Source organism: Ranitomeya variabilis, chromosome 4 (assembly GCF_051348905.1).
Source record: "Ranitomeya variabilis isolate aRanVar5 chromosome 4, aRanVar5.hap1, whole genome shotgun sequence".
Classification (NCBI taxonomy): Eukaryota; Metazoa; Chordata; class Amphibia; order Anura; family Dendrobatidae; genus Ranitomeya; species Ranitomeya variabilis.
Window position 1 is genome coordinate 286799377 of NC_135235.1, and position 18154 is coordinate 286817530.

Genomic DNA, 18154 nt, shown 5'->3' on the forward strand with positions numbered 1-18154 from the left:
TACTGTTACAGAGTGCAAATGTATTAGTTATATATGGAGGTGGCTACCCCATAGGAGAGAGGGAAAGTGAGTGAAAGGGGGGGGGGGCAGAGAGATGATAGAGTGGAAGAGGGGGACAGAGGGAGAGGGAAAGAGTGAAAGGGGCAGAGAGATGATAGAGGGGGACAGAGGGAGAGGGAAGATGATAGAGTGGAAGAGGGGGACAGAGGGAGAGGGAAAGTGAGTGAAAGGGGGGGCAGAGAGATGATAGAGTGGAAGAGGGGGACAGAGACGGGGACAGAGAATCATTTTCAATGGGCTTCAGGTTCTGGTGGAAGTTCGGGTACAATTACAGGGCATGTTCAGCAATGAAGAGAATGTATTGATGTGTTAAAATGCCCCACCACTTCCCAAAGGTGTTTTAAGACCTAATGGGGGCACAGTAATAAAATAAAACTGAAAAAGAAAAAAAAAAAAATACTGCTTGTTCAAAATCGCTGCTCCTAGCTCCACATCCAATGAAAAAAAAAAAGTCTAATTTATAAAATGAATTTCTATGGACAAGGGAACACAGTTTAAAGTGGTTACTTTCCCATCTTTTGTGGTAAAAAAAAAAAGTGAAAAATAGCCCCAAATTTCTTATTTACATTTTCCCCTGATATATATATATATATATATAAAGAAAAAGGTAAAAACTACATAAAACTTAAGCCCCATGTATAAATCAAGGAGAAAAAAAAGAAAATAGGCAATCACCATTTAAATACCTGAATGATACTTTATGTATATGAAGCTAAACATAATTTTTTGCAATTGGGTTTCATCAATAATTTTGCACAGTTTGGCTTTTCCGTGCTCTTTGTTTCCCTACACGTGTTCATCTTTGATGTGGTCTATGGTCATAAATAAACTCCGTAGAAAACAGAAGAAATAGTTTGTAACTATCAGACGACCATCATAGTGAGGTCACTGACCGATTATCCGTTAATTCATTCTGCAGCTGCAATAGACAGTAACATACAGGCTGTATAGAAGGCAAATGATGCCACATTTCTAATGAAGCTCAACTGAAGAAAATAGGTTTATGCTCAATTACATGCACTTAAAAAAAATGTTAACCCTTCTTATAAAACAAACTATATTTCAATTTGTTTTTCATAGATTCAAATATGTGCAATTAGAAATGTATGCTTTATCCAGAAATAGCTGCACTTTTGTTCACGTGATGTGTCTGGTATTGCATCTTATTTTATGTAAATAGGCTGTAAAATGAAAAAACACAACCCAGGGATAACACAGAAGTCGAGCACAGAGTCTCTAAAATCAGAAGGCTCCTTGCACAATGAGGCTGCTGCAAAGTCATCCAAGTACAAAAAAAAAAAAAAAAACCCAGGGAATCCTGTTTCTCAAAGTCCCAGCCGCCACTTTAATGAGCTGCTATGGTAACACTTTATACTGGACAGGAAAAGTCACGATTCTCGCTATAAGTGGAGTGCAAGTAAATAAGAAGCTTTCTTGGCTTTGGGAAGTGCGTGTGAATATATTAGCTAGAGAGGAGCACAGGATTATAGGTGGGATAAGCCCTGAAAATCAAGTACTGGGCCTTAAATTATGCTTAAAGGGGATCGTCCAGTTTCAGAAAATCCCCGTCCTATGGCTGCAGATTTAGAAAAAGCAAACTATGCTTTTCTCACCCTTCCCCAGTCCGATGCGGAGTCTCCACTGCTGCCAGTGTGTTATTGTCTGCAGCGCTGATGTCAAATAGACAGCGCTGCAGCCAGTGAGCTTAGCAGCTCATCCCGCCAACTTGGACACAGCCACTGAACTCAGCGATTGGCTGCAGCGCAGAAAAAGAGAATAGTCATCAGTCACATCAGAATCTATATCTTAAACCATCCTCCCATTAGTGGATTGTGTGAGAAAATTAAGGAAAACGAAGTACACCTTCCTGGAATTCTATCGTCACACATCACGATATTCAAGAAAAAATAAAATCTGGTTGTTCCGTGTTCTTGAATTTAGGTAAATAGAAGCTCAGGTTAACATGAGCACATGACAAATTATATCATGTCATTAAAGGGACTCTGTCACCTGAATTTGGAGGGAACAATTTTCAGTCATATGGGCGGGGTTTTTTTGAAGTTCATTCTCTGTCCTCCATTGCCTTGTGCAGGCATGCGTACTATGGAGGACAGAGAATGAACTTCAATCCAATATTGCAGCCAGCGGGTAAGGAAAGGGTGAATCAAACACCCGAAAACCCCGCCCATATGACTGAAAATTGTTCCCTCCAAATTCAGGTGACAGAGTCCCTTTAACAAAAAAACTAAAAAGGCAGAAGCTTCATGGGGAAAAAATAAGTACACCCTTTACGTCCTAAAAACAGAATTTAAAGAGCAGGTTTTCTCATGACTGTATAGGAGATTAGAATTAAAAAAAAAAGGTTCTACTTTTGTCCATGGGTTGTGTGATACTGCAGCTCGACCGTCCGTGCGAAAAGGGCTGAACCACAATATCAGCCATATCCTAAATGAAAGAGCATTTTAACAAACAAACAAAAAAAACCTTTTCCATCTCCCCTTTAACAGCGGCCAATAATGGAAACATATAATCAGAGTTATTAGCTATTAAAAAAAGGGAACATGAATTATTTAATCCTAGTAAGAGTCTCCCATTCAACAAAACACTCACAAGAGGACATGAAACCTGACAACTCTCCTCCTCCACTTGATCCCTCATGTTTCTGACCCTTGTATCAAAAAAAGGTTTCCTTCTCCGCTGTCACTTAATGCATTGTTCCTCGCTTTGCTCCCGACAGCGTTATCCTGGATATACAGGTCCTTCTCAAAAAATTAGCATATAGTGTTAAATTTCATTATTTACCATAATGTAATGATTACAATTAAACTTTCATATATTATAGATTCATTATCCACCAACTGAAATTTGTCAGGTCTTTTATTGTTTTAATACTGATGATTTTGGCCTACAACTCCTGATAACCCAAAAAACCTGTCTCAATAAATTAGCATATCAAGAAAAGGTTCTCTAAATGACCTATTACCCTAATCTTCTGAATCAACTAATTAACTCTAAACACATGCAAAAGATACCTGAGGCTTTTAAAAACTCCCTGCCTGGTTCATTACTCAAAACCCCCATCATGGGTAAGACTAGCGACCTGACAGATGTCAAGAAGGCCATCATTGACACCCTCAAGCAAGAGGGTAAGACCCAGAAAGAAATTTCTCAACAAATAGGCTGTTCCCAGAGTGCTGTATCAAGGCACCTCAATGGTAAGTCTGTTGGAAGGAAACAATGTGGCAGAAAACGCTGTACAACGAGAAGAGGTGACCGGACCCTGAGGAAGATTGTGGAGAAGGACCGATTCCAGACCTTGGGGAACCTGAGGAAGCAGTGGACTGAGTCTGGTGTGGAAAGGCGTGTGCAGGAAATGGGCTACAGGTGCCGCATTCCCCAGGTAAAGCCACTTTTGAACCATAAACAGCGGCAGAAGCGCCTGACCTGGGCTACAGAGAAGCAGCACTGGACTGTTGCTAAGTGGTCCCAAGTACTTTTTTCTGATGAAAGCAAATTTTGCATGTCATTCGGAAATCAAGGTGCCAGAGTCTGGAGGAAGACTGGGGAGAAGGAAATGCCAAAATGCCTGAAGTCCAGTGTCAAGTACCCACAGTCAGTGATGGTGTGGGGTGCCATGTCAGCTGCTGGTGTTGGTCCACTGTGTTTCATCAAGGGCAGGGTCAATGCAGCTAGCTATCAGGAGATTTTGGAGCACTTCATGCTTCCATCGGCTGAAATGCTTTATGGAGATGAAGATTTCATTTTTCAGCACGACCTGGCACCTGCTCACAGTGCCAAAACCACTGGTAAATGGTTTACTGACCATGGTATTACTGTGCTCAATTGGCCAGCCAACTCTCCTGACCTGAACCCCATAGAGAATCTGTGGGATATTGTGAAGAGAAAGTTGAGAGACGCAAGACCCAACACTCTGGATGAGCTTAAGGCCGCTATTGAAGCATCCTGGGCCTCCATAACATCTCAGCAGTGTCACAGGCTGATTGCCTCCATGCCACGCCGCATTGAAGCAGTCATTTCTGCCAAAGGATTCCCGACAAAGTATTGAGTGCATAACTGAACATTATTATTTGATGGTTTTTTTGTTTGTTATTAAAAAACACTTTTATTTGATTGGACGGGTGAAATATGCTAATTTATTGAGACAGGTTTTTTGGGTTATCAGGAGTTGTAGGCCAAAATCATCAGTATTAAAACAATAAAAAAGACCTGACAAATTTCAGTTGGTGGATAATGAATCTATAATATATGAAAGTTTAATTGTAATCATTACATTATGGTAAATAATGAAATTTAACACTATATGCTAATTTTTTGAGAAGGACCTGTACACCTTACAAAAGTAATGGGCGTCACATCCGTCTCTCCCCCTTAACACCATTTTTTGGGGTTGAACCAGGAGACCTCCATGCACAGCAAAGAGTCTTCCACACCGCTACAAATTGGCAAGTTCACATGATTTTTCTTTTATGAAACCTTTAGGCGTATGGAGACTATTTAAAAAATCTAAGAACTGTTTGGGAGACAGAACAGGTTAGTGAAAGGCGGGAGTATGTGCTCACCTGGCGGTAGACGCCTGTAACCGCTGCTACGGCCTCATGGCTGGAGAAGTAAGACTTCTTCCAGATCAATAATTGTAGGGAGGACGATAGCACGCTGCGCTTCAGTAAATGAGAACCACGAGAAGTAAATGATTCTTCATTGTTCCAATGCGTTTCCCCGCTCCGCCTCCAGAACAATAAAGAACCATTTTGTAACAGAATGGCTATCGTTCACCATTTTCAAAAAGTTCCTACTATTTCAAAAGCGGTCGCCAGCTCTTCCCCAGAAGCACATTTGAAAAAGGGGTTTCCAGTTTCTGAGGTTTTTGGAAAACCCATTTAAAAACTTGCTTCCTCCTACTAAAATGTGTCCCTCTGTGTATTCCATGTGGAGCGTTACATCAGATCTATAGATTTCATGGAGTTGCTTATATACTGGCTTATACTCACCATATGCTTTCTGCAGGTCAATGGGACGAGTATGTGACAGCGTTTATGGACTAGCAGTTTGCAGTTGATACACTTGTAGCCTTGCCTCCCAAGGCCCCATATCCTTTCACTGCACTGGCCACAGTAGGCTTTCTGAAAATGAAGAAACAGGTCATTAATATTGTCTGCAAGTCAGTCATATCACGGTTTGCCATAATGTATGTGTAGCACTAAGTGACAGAAGCATGACTCCATCCATCCCCATCAATAATGGAACAGCTTCATCCGCAATACCCCGGCTGGACATGAAGCAGAGGTATACAGGCCAAGAGTTTCCCAGAACAATTTGCTAGTAGTCGTATGCACTTATGTACAATAAACGTAATGCACAAATCAAGAGACCAAGCCATAAAACATCTGAGCCGCGCACATAACACAACTGCTCTTCTATTGTTCGCCGCTTTCCTGAATTTGTATAGGAGCATGGTAAACTAAACCTGCAAGTCCAGAAGCCATGTATAAACTCTATACGCACTGTAGAGAAATGTAGTAAAACTAAGGACCTAGCCCCCAATAGGTTCAAGTATTTTCCAGCATCTAATTGCTCCTGTGACATCATCCCGCATTTCTTTGATATAGATTTATAAGGTTTTTTTTTCACAAAAGTCCTTTATCACCATAAGTGATAAATAAGGATCACTAAACGTTCCATTGATCACTTGCGCCAAGTCCCAATCCCCAGTTCTTAACCCTTTTCGTTTGGAAAAGGATGGAGGGGTAGGTCAAGAATAACTTTAATAATCCATTCATTATCTATTTCTGTCAATGGAACTGAGAAAAAAAAAGTACAGCAAATATGGAGCTTGGGAATCTGGCAGTCCCATAGACCCCGACTTGATCAAGTATGACCATATGCCTATATTCAATCCCAAATGCAGCTAGGAAGAATGCACTATCAGGACCCCCATTATAGTAATCCCTGGTGGTCCCAGTAGTGGAGCATCCCCAGCGATGTATGTCAATAAGCCCCATTTGTAACCCAAGTCCTTGAAGGAGCACTCCAGCGAAAACTGAAAAGCTCTACTCTTGGTATATCACAATGTAAGATAATCGGCACAGATGCTAAGAACCCCAAAGATTGTATGGTGACTACAGGGGGAGGGTGTGCATGATTTCTTAGTGAAACACAACATTTTTCCTGGTTCTGTTCCTTTATAAAGCTTTTGTGACCTTCTTGGAAGACATACAGCCAATTTAGAAGCAGAAAAAACTGGTCTGACAATATGGCCTATTGTTGGAGTTAACACCAAACTATTTACCTCTGCTTGTCGTACATAATAAAGACGACATATTAAACAGTTTTCAGAATATAGCTCTGTTCACATGTTGGGATCCGATCGTAATGGATCCAGTTGTAATAAAAAAAAAAAAGTAAAGACAGATGCAAACGGATACCAGATAGATGGGCACCCAAGATATTTTTTCCCCTTTTTTATTGCTCCTCAAACAGAAAAAAAATTCAGACATATGAGAAGTCTGAAGATATATGCACACAACATCTTTTACAGGTTGATCCCCTGAAAAAGCGATGCTAAACCACCACAAAAAAACAAAATCATGCACAGCAATGCACAATCTTGTCACTTCTTTCAACAGATTCAGGGTTCGGAATTTTTGAAGTAGTTAAAAGAAGTGACAAGTTCCTTCAGGAAGCCGCTCGCTAGTTATATACCTAGTTTGATTTATAGAAAAACAGACGCAGGCGAAACAGCCAGCAAAGCTTCTTCAGGTGCAATGAAACGCCCATCTTTTCCTGAAGTGGCTTTACCTAGGAAAACATTGGTTGGTTCTCCGGCGTGTGAAAGATATCATGTGCACATACCCCAAAGAGAATTTTCATGGAGAATTACCTAATGTGGTGATCTCCAACCTGCGGTTCTCCATCTGTTGGAAAACCACAGCACCGCGCACTCCCCGACCGCCGCAGTGATGTGCAGTCTATACAACTGGCGAGATACTGGTTGGAAACCACTTGCCTAATGGCTGAGATAACAGGATTACATTTATAATGGCGGCTCTTAATCTGGGGGTCCTACTTCCTATGATGTATCAGAGAACAGTACATTTCCGCCTGGAGATCGGGAACATTATATCACATTCTCACTTGGCCATCTTAATAGGATTATTACTGGCATGATATGATAGCACTGTCAATAATTCCATCTGCGGCCCAGTTGCAGAACGTTGGAAATGTGAAACCACAAAATAAACTCCCCCATCTTCAAAGCTGTCTAAGAAAAGCAATTAAATCTATTTTACTTGGGTAATAAATGTTGCATTGCATTGATTATTCTCAGCATAGCGAGCAGGGCGCTGGGAACAATACACAAAGATGCATATTACAGAGATAAAACGACATTCGGCACAGCTCAGGGATGAGGTATGGTAGGAGCCCACGCTAGTTCTAGCTTTTGGCTGTGACACACTGTATTTATAATGATCCATTTCATCTTCCTCGTATATAAAATAAAGCAGTAACACATTGTATCTCGGAGGACGTAGAAGACTATTTTGTTTTTTATTTTTATTTGATGAATCACTTACTCTGTTAAAGCGTTTGGCTTGAAACAGATGCCCATTCACTCGGTAGAGCTTCCTCCATCTTCTGGCCCCTCGACGGTAGATTGATTCTAGGAAGAAAAGAAATGTGTAAAGGAGAAGCATACTAAGCCAGCACTGCCAGGCACAAATCTGCAAGCCGCCTGCAACGGGGGAAAACAATTCAGCTTGTTTTTAATAATCAATGCTGAGCACTGATGCTTGGAAAGATCACTTCTACTGCAAGAGCTAAGATTTCCATGACAGGCTCCAGATCGAGAGCAGAGTACAACCCGTGTCTTCCTTCTCACATCCTCCTCCTCCCACCACCATCACATCCTCACATGATCCTATTCTGGTTAACAGACCTTTCTAAAAGGCTTCTTGCTAGTGGATAAACAGGTGAAATGGGAAGAGGCCATGCTTTTAAAGAGACATCTATCCCCAGGCAGATACTAGACGAGATGTATCCAACCTAACGGATCACTTGCAATAGTCAAATTATGTGTCACAGAAGAAAGAAAAACAAATCTATTCAATAAAACCATAAAACGTACAAAACATTGTAAAATAACCCCATCCGGGCATGTTCACAAAAGGATGTATTGCTACCGAAAACTTTCTTCACAATTTGTCCCAGAAATTGCAGGGACATCTGCAGTGGCAAATCCGTATGAAATTGTGCAGATCTGCAGCTATGTAATGGGTAAATAAATGTAAACCACTGTAGTCATCTCGATTTTATAGCTCCCTTAGCGGGTCTACTGATGGTCTTTGAACAACCCGGGACCCTGCAATGACATCTCGTCCCATCTCACCGCTGTAGCCAGAGATTGGGACAGTACGGCGGCCGATCAGGAGACTGACAGTGAACCAAGAAAGGGAGCCAATAAAGCACCAGGGAAGAGAAGTATACTGATTTTTTAAAAACTTTGCAAAATGTGTTTTCATCATGCATTGAAGACTGTAAACTGTAAAAAATAAATCACTGAGCATAGGCTGCCATTGTTCTCGGCAGCACGAGTCCTGTTTACAAAGGAGGATACACCGCCGAGAATGATTATTTTTGGGGGCTGCACAAGAGATCATTTCACCTGATGAGTAAGTGTATTCCTCATTCATCGGATTATCGGCAGCTTGTTTACACAGCAAATTAATGATGAAATGGGCATTCATAAGAACGCTCGTGCACGATAATCTTTCCACGTAAATGTACTCTTCGTATATGTTTATTTCACACATATATACTATAGTAGATCGCTCAGTGCGCATAGACTGCCATTGTTCTCAGCAGTGCGAGTCCTGTTTACACAGGAAGATGAACCACCAAGAACAATGATTTTTTTATGCGCTGCATACAAGATCATTTCACGCGATGAACAGGAGTTTTGCTCAGAAGTCGGTTTACACTGCAAGATACTCGTGAAATGAATGTTAACAATGCTCATTCACTATTATCATGCAATGTAAATGCACCATATGTAATGCTTCTGTGAAGAAGATGAAGCTTGGGCATCGTTGGGTCTTCCAACAGTGCAATGAACCCAAGCATACATCAAAGTCCACCAATAGATAACCAGGCGTCCTGGAGGAGTCTGCAGCAGACATCAGTGTCGCCCAACTTGAATTCTTTAGAAAATCTTTAATGGGATCCAAAGAACGTAGTTGCAGTACATAAAAAACAATAAATAGTGAACTGAAGGCCAAGGTCCATGAGGAATGGGCTAAGAATCCTCAGGAGAGCCGCTGGAAGCTGGCATCCGGCTATGCATCACGTTTGGAGCATGTCACAACAGCAAGAGGGGCCTCGACTAAGTACTAAACGCACTTATGATGAAGGAGGGGCTCAACTAAGTACTATAAACAAGCTTGTAATGAAGGAGGGGCTCGACCAAGTACTAAACACGCTTATGATGAAGGAGGGGCTCGACCAAGTACTAAACACACTTATCAGGAAGGAGGGGCTCAACTAAGTAGTAAAACACGCTTATGATGAAGGAGGGGCTCAACTAAGTAGTAAAACACGCTTATGATGAAGGAGGGGCTCAGCTAAGTACTAAACACACTTATCATGAAGGAGGGGCTCAACTAAGTAGTAAAACACGCTTATGATGAAGGAGGGGCTCAGCTAAGTACTAAAAACACTTATCATGAAGGAAGGGCTCGGCTAAGTACTAAACATACTTATCATGAAGGAGGAGCTCAACTAAGTAGTAAAACACGCTTATGAGGAAGGAGGGTCTCGACCAAGTATTAAACACGCTGTTTATCATGAAGGAGGGGCTCAACTAAGTACTAAACATGCTTATGATGAAGGAGAGTCTTGACCAAGTACTAAACACGCTTATGAACGAGGGGCTCAACTAAGTATTAAACAAGCTTGTCAAAGGAGGTGAATAATTCTGAGCCTGCAGTAGTCAGTAAAAATGGCATTTTGTGCTGAAGTTGGAGAAACCATTTGTTATTAGATGTGTTGAACGGTTTATAGTGCAATAAACCAATTAAGCAAAATACAGCAGAAAATGTTTGGAAATGTAGATAATAAACCTAATTTGCAACTGGAGGTGAATAATTTTAATTGCAACTGTATGTATGTATATTAATACACAATAGCTGACAACAAAGGCTTCGTCAGTCAGTCAGTCAGTCTTTTCTGGACAAGAGAAAAAATTAATAGACAATTATGCAAAACTCTGCAAAGAAATCCATTAAATCCTGTCAGTGTCATGTACATAATATGAAATGTGCAAATATCTCCCGAAACAACCACCAGCTCTAAGGCTGGAGATACACGGAGACTTTTTGAAGTGTAACAGATGCAACGCACACTTTTCCTCTTGACTGCAGTAGTGACAATGAGCATTCCCACTATTTTTTTTTGCAATCAAAGGTTTGGTAAAGAGCAGACACAAAGATACTGCGCTACATGAACAATTTTACACTCGGAAAACTATTTGGCTCCAATTCAGTAAGACTGGTGATGTGCGACCCTGCGATATTGAAAGGTGCGTTGGAATGAGATGTGCCAAATACATTGGCTTCTTAAGGAATTTGCAGATATGTTACTCCAGCCAAGGGCAGGCGCACATTTCTCACATTTCTGGAGTAATTTTGTGGTGCAAATTATGATTAATTTGAGGGTTGGCCTTCGCCACGCTCGACCCCAGCATCATTCACTTTGGCAGAGCTGGACTGGTGTAGAAATGGAACAGAGAATTGTTATCCAAACTTTTGACATGTAAAGTTAACTTCTCACTGATCTCATAATGGAAACTGAGGATACATTTACACTGGCCGATTATTGGGAAACAAACTTTTCCAGGAATAGTCATTTCCCAATAATTGTACAGTTTAAATAGGCCACCAATCACCTGATGAACAAGCCAAATGCTTGTTTGTCAGGCGAATCGAGTTTTTAGCTTGCTAAAAATCATCACTCTTGGCAGCACACCATCTGGACATGACTATGTGCTGCCGAGAACAGAACAATCGTTCTGTGCACACCAAAGGGCAGTCCGCCTGTCTAAACACGCTAGTAAACGACCATTGATCATCTATGCAACCGAATGGTGGTCGTTTACGTCTGAGTCCACCAGAGTAAACGCATCTTGAAGTGGTGGTCGCAGAAAACCATCTTACATACAAGGGGAGTCTAATGACACAATGAGATAGATGTGCTGTGACGCACAAGACTTCTTCATACATTTCCAAATCCCAGAGAGCCCCTTTAAAAATAAAAAAAAATAAAATTAATGAATGAAGGGCACTTTTTTCTTTTTTTATTTCATACTACCTGCTTCTCTCTACGTAAACCTGGAAATTAAATTAAACGAGTGCTCGACAGATAAGCGCTGTAGAAATGTTCCATATTAAACTCCATAGCAACATTAAGTTGTGTGTATTTAATATTCACTATCTAGTAAATCTGCCGCTTTGGAAATCCCTAATCATGTCCCAGAATGGAACAGTTAGACATTCAAAAGAGAAACAATAGAAACTTAAAGTGCAGATGAATTGATGAAAATGTGTGTTCTGTAAGACGCTACTATGAAGAGGAATATCATTACATGTGCAGTAAACTACAACAATACGAATTACTCCTAAAACCGAGGGTTTCCCTACCTGAAACTGGATGTTTTATCTTCTACCATGACATATTAATTCATCGACTGGAGTATTTTCTATTCACACAATACATCAGAGTTTTTGTATTTTTTGCGGAGCTGGATTTTTCTTTCTTTACAATCATTTTGTACCCCTATACAGTGCACGTTGTGGGCATTTACACGAGGCGATGACGAGTTTTTATGCCGGCGTAAAAATAAAATCATCCATTGAATTAGTGTTTTGTTCGCCGGGTGATTGCCAGCATTATTAAATGTGCCAACAATCAGGTACAAGCTTTCCTACGAACACTCATTTGCTATCACACTCATCAACTATCGGCTCATCTAAAAAGGGCCTTAAAGGGAATCTGACACCCCAAAAATTGCCTATAAACTAAGGCCACCGGCATCAGGGGCTTATCTATAGCATTCTGTAAGGGTATGTGTCCACGGTCAGGATTTTTCATCAGTTTTTTGTAAGCCAAAACCAGGAGTGGAACAATTAGAGGAAAAGTATAACAAACATATGCACCACTTCTGCATTTATCACCCACTCCTGGTTTTGGCTTACAAATACTGATGAAAAATCCTGACCAAATCCTGATGCAATCCTGAACGTGGACACATACCCTTATGCTGTAGATGAGCCCCCGATGTATCCTGAAAGATGAGAAAAAGAGGTTATATTATACTCACCCAGGGGCGGTCCTTGCTGCGGTCTGGGTCCGATGGGTGTCACGGTCCGGTCCAGGGCCTTCCATCTTATACAATGACATCCTCTTCTTGTCTTCATGCTGCGGCTCCTGCGCAGGCGTACTGATTTGTCCTGTTGAGGGTAGAGCAAAGTACTGCAGTGCGCAGGCGCTGGGCCTCTCTGACCTTTCCCGGCGCCTGCAGTACATTGCTCTGCCCTCAACAGGGCAGACAAAGTACGCCTGCGCCTGAGCCGCGGCAGGAAGACAAGAAGAGGACGTCAGCGTAAGAAGATGGGAGGCCCCGGACCGTGACGCCCATCGGACCGGACCGCAGTGGGAACGCCCCTGGGTGATTATAATCTAATCTGTTTTTCTTATCTTTCAGGATACATCGGGGGCTTATAGTACAGCATTACAGAATGCTGTAGATCAGCCCCTGATGCCGGTGGCCTTAGTTTATAGACCATTTTTGGGGTGACAGATTCCCTTTAAGCGCTATGGATAAATGTGGATAGGAGCTGACTACAACAACTACCGGTACTTTTGGGAACAGCGTCATCTCATATTTTAAGCCACTTTAAAGTGAGAAAATACTTTTACTATTTGAGACATTTATGACATTCACAGAAAATGCTATACAAGTTGGATACTTGGGGGTCTTCCTTCTAGAACTAACTAATGAGAGAACAGGGGTCAGAAGGCATGGACACTGCATGCATGAAAGGATCAAGTGGAGAGCTGGCTGCACAGTCTGTCAGGAGTTTACAAACTTTGTGTAAAGGGCCACACATGGCTCCATTTCATGTCCACTTTTATGCACATGGGTAAAGCCCTTAACAAATTTCATTCTGAGCCCTACCATATTTTCCTATCAGAATTGATGGTCATCCAAGAGAGGGGGACTCGGACATCAAATTCTCAGCTGATTTGGTCCCAAATAAGAGTTTACAATGCAAATTTGCAAAACTCAAACTTTGCAACAAAATGAAGAGAAGTCCCCTTCAATTATAAATGTGGTATGAATAAAAAAAAAACACACCCCTTTCACAGTTCATTAGTATTCGATGAGTATCATGTAATGTAACTGTATAAATCTACGGCCGCACAACCAAATCTGAAGTATCTTTACAGTAATCTCCAAGTGATTCTTCGTTCACTGGGGATCTCATTGCGACCTCAGAGACAGAAGCAGTGATGTGACATAAAACGGCTAATGTAAAATGAAGAAGAGGAGCAATAACAGAGGCCGCGGAGAAGGGCAGGACCTTGAAGACAGAAATCAAATGAAAAATGCTCATTTATCCCACACATCCCAATAAACCAGAAAAAGGGAGCTGAGCTCTATAATGAAGTCCGTGCATCAGGACTTTACAATTGAAATAAAGAACGACCACACACAACCAGCATTACATAACTATGTTTCGAGGGCACCCGCACTCAGGACCACTGTGGATTTGCATGGGAGTTCTGTGGGACCATACAGACCACCTATATGCACCTCCAATTCTATACAAGACATTTAGGTGTTGTTATTCTAAAAGAATCAGCAAGAAACAAAGACTGGTCCTGCTGCATCACAATATCTTACAGAGATACGTTTCAGGATCTAGGCATTTATTCTAGGAACAATTTATTAGTACCTGTGACTATTTCATGGGCTTGTGTTTGCCGCTCATTCAGTGTATGTACACAAGCCCCAAACTTTTCTAAATGGACCATGTTGAAGCATGTTCAGTCAATCACCTTTTGATAGTACTAGGATGTGTGTCAGGAGCCTTCAATTACAAATGGCAAGCCCCTTAAGCCATTCCTATTAAGACACTCCTACACAGCAAATGGTAAATAACAATGTATATTGCACAACACAAAGTCCATATCTGCATGAAAATAGAGGCCAAGTACAGGACAACCTGGTATTCTCCATCATGCTCATAGCAAAAGAACTGCATTAGTCTTAATTTTTGCAGTGACTAACTTCAGGAAGGGACAGTCTGCTGCTTAGTTGGGATTGTTTGCTAATAAATTGTTTATATTTATTATGATCCTTGTCTTTACATACTTCTTTCCTACAGTGGTTAAAGGTGACCTTTCATTGGATTGTTTTACTTTAAAGAGAATCCTAAGTCGTCTATATGTTATTGTAGGTCATAGGAAGCTGAATAAAATGATACCTTAATATCTGCGATCCGATGCCTTATTCCAGAGAAATCCATATTTTTAAAAATCTGCCGGAGGGATCTCCCCGAGAATCTGCCTCCAGAGCTTATGATAAATGAAAGGACAGGGGCGGCACGGTGGCTCAGTGGATAGTACTGCAGCCTTTCAGTGCTGGTCTCCTAGGTTCAAATCCCACCAAGGACAACATCTGCAAGGAGTTAGTATGTTCTACCCGTGTTTGTGTGGGTTTCCTCCGGGTCATCCGGTTTCCGCCCACATTCTAAAGACATACTGATAGGGAATGTAGATTGTGAGCCCCATCGGGGACAGTGATGATAATGTGTGCAAACTGTAAAGCGCTGCGTAATATGTTAGCGCTATATAAAAATAAAGATTATTATTAGTTATTATTAAAGGACGTGTTACCAGTGTGAGACATGGAGAGCGGACTGTTGTCATTACATGTTTCACATTGGTAATGCCTCCTTTCATTTATAATAAGCTCTGAAAGGCAGATTCTCAGGGAGATCTATGTGCGGCCCATAGATCTTAAGAGCTCATTTACAGATTAAGAAATATGTGGCTTTCACTGGAATAAGACATCAGATTGCAGATGTCAAGATATGATTTTATTCAACTTTCTATGACACAGGCTCATAAAGACGGCTTGGGAGAGTTAATCCTACTGTCAAAATTCCCTTTAAGGGGAACACCACCTCAAATTGCCGCTGCTCAGCTGATTCTGGAACAGCTTCTATTTTTCTGATGTGCCCCATAGTTCCAAAGTTATTCCTTCCAGTAATAAAGAAGAAATGTTTCCCCTTCAACCTACTATTTGTTAATAATAGTTTCCAAGCTTCTCCTACCCTTTGGATTGCACATGGATTTTCTCTGACTCATAATAACTGTATGGCTGATTTTAATTTTACCCCCTTATCAAAACATGACTAATATATAATATTCTGTAATAATTCTGAATTTATATTATACGCGTGTGTATATATATATATATATATATATATATATATATATATATATATATATATATATATATATATATACACATACATACACACACATACATTCTTGGAAGGCTTTGCCCACCTGTATATCAATCTGCTCAGTCTTCCTGCACTATAACATTCGGTCATACAAAGCATGTCAACGCTGACAAGTCCCTTTTAAAATACAGCAAGATGATATTGTTCCCATGTATTAGTGATGCAACAATGACTCTTTCTTACATCTCGCTTTGTGCAGCAAAACTACCAGACCATGGCCAGAGAGTCGCAGAGCCCGTTGTGTTCCCTTTATGACACAAGCCTCAATCTTCTCCAGAGAAGAGCGGAGACTGCAGACATAAGAGCCATTATGATGTTCTGCATATTAGGCACATTCTATGAAAATAATAAATGTCATTTTAATACACAATACAGTATCATATCTGGAAAAGTACACTGCAAATAAACTGTATTGTCTGTTTATCAATGTAAAAATCATGGAACTGTTCTTAAAAGGGAATCGGTCATGTAAAAGAAAACACTATTAACCTGCAGATATGGGGTTAATCAGCAGGTCAATAGTGTTCTGAAGCCACATGGCTACTGCACGAAGAGCCCCGTTGCCAGGAGGAAATTAACTTTATTCCTCCCGGCAGGCTTGGGCTTTCACTCATAGGGGTGGGTCAGCACGGCTTCAGTCACCGCTCAGCATTAGAGCTGGCTGTCAGTCAGTGCTGGGGGCGCGGTTACAGCCAGTGATCAGTGACTGAAGCCATGCCGGCCCACCCCTATGACTGAAAGCCATGCCGGCCCACCCCTATGACTGAAAGCCAAAGCCTGCTGAAATGAATAAAGTTTATTTCCTCCTGCCGTCAGTGCAGACACAGGGCAGCTTCAGAACGCTATTAAGCTGTAGATTAACCCAATATCTGCGAGTTAATAGTGGTTTAAATACACCAGCGATCTCAGGCAAGAAGGCAAGTCTAACTATTATTTCTTTATTTCTTTCATTAAAAGTGCATGTTACAGGCAGTGGATACCCCAGTGGATGGTAAAAAATCCAAAGAGTTTCAACTGAGAAGAGTCTTAATCATGGATAGTGAATAGTGGTTTGGTGTATTTTTTTTTTTTTTTCACAACAGATTCCATTTAAAAGCAGCACTGAATCACTTCCCATATTTTACAACCTGGGGAATCACTGGGGTGTGCGCACACTGAGTATTTGCAGCAGATTTTTCTGCTTCAAAAACTAGAGTGTTGGCAGAAAAAAAGCGCATAAAATACATGCGTTCATGACGCTTGTGTGTTTTTTCCCCATTCATTTCAATGGGTGAGAAATGATGCAAGTATACACAGAAAGAATTGACATGCTGCAGATCTGCAAAGAAAAAAACAACACACAAAAACGCTTTAACCCCTTTCTGACCTCGGACGGGATAGTACGTCCGAGGTCAGAACCCCCGCTTTGATGCGGGCTCCGGCAGTGAGCCCGCATCAAAGCCGGGACATGTCAGCTGTTTTGAACAGATGACATGTGCCCGTAATAGGCGCGGGCAGAATCGCGATCTGCCCGGGACTATTAACTAGTGCATTTGACAGCGGCATTTAACTACCGCTTCCGGCCAGAAATGATCGCATCGCCGACCCCCGTCACATGATCGGAGGTCGGCGATGCTTCAGAATAGTAACCATAGAGGTCCTTGAGACCTCTATGGTTACTGATCCCCGGCAGCTGTGAGCGCCACCCTGTGGTCGGTGCTCACAGCACACCTGCAATTCTGCTACATAGCAGCGAACATCAGATCGCTGCTATGTAGCAGAGCCGATCGAGTGGTGCCTGCTTCTAGCCTCCTATGGAGGCTATTGAAGCATGGCAAAAGTTAAAAAAAATGTGAAAAAAATATAAAAGTTTAAATCACCCCCCTTTCACCCCAATCAAAATAAATCAATAAAAAAAAATCAAACCTACACATATTTGGTATCGCCGCGTTCAGAATCACCCGATCTATCAATAAAAAAAAAAGCATTAACCTGATCGCTAAACGGCGTAGCGGGAAAAAAAATTGAAACGCCAGAATTAAGTTTTTTTGGTCGCCGCAACATTGCATTAAAATGCAATAACGGGCGATCAAAAGAACGTATCTGCACCAAAATGCTATCATTAAAAACGCCAGCTCGGCACGCAAAAAATAAGCCCTCAACCGACCCCAGATCATGAAAAATGGAGATACTACGGTTATCGGAATATGGCGCTATTTTTTTATTTATTTTATTTTTTTTTTTTTTTAAGCAAAGTTTGGAATTTTTTTTCACCACTTAGGTAAAAAATAACCTAGTCATGTTAGGTGTCTATGAACTCGTACTGACCTGGAGAATCATAATGGTAGGTCAGTTTTAGCATTTAGTGAACCTAGCAAAAAAGCCAAGCAAAAAACAAGGGTGGGATTGCACTTTTTTTGCAATTTCACCGCACTTGGAATTTTTTTCCCGTTTTCTTGTACATGACATGGTAAAACAAATGATGTCGTTCAAAAGTACAACTCGTCCCG

General features: G+C 41.2%; 1 protein-coding gene across 4 annotated transcripts in view; it reads right to left on the bottom strand.

Annotated features, from left to right (window-relative positions):
* The window catches only part of PRKCZ (protein kinase C zeta), a 208129-nt gene that overhangs the window by 76095 nt on the left and 113880 nt on the right, over positions 1-18154 (bottom strand). For all 4 annotated transcript variants that reach the window (XM_077250091.1, XM_077250089.1, XM_077250093.1 and 1 more), the window contains 2 exons: positions 7653-7738; positions 5070-5201 (listed from right to left, as the gene is read on the bottom strand). In XM_077250091.1, the coding sequence (XP_077106206.1) occupies positions 5070-5201; positions 7653-7738 (218 nt within the window). The remainder of the gene's footprint in view (positions 1-5069; positions 5202-7652; positions 7739-18154) is intronic.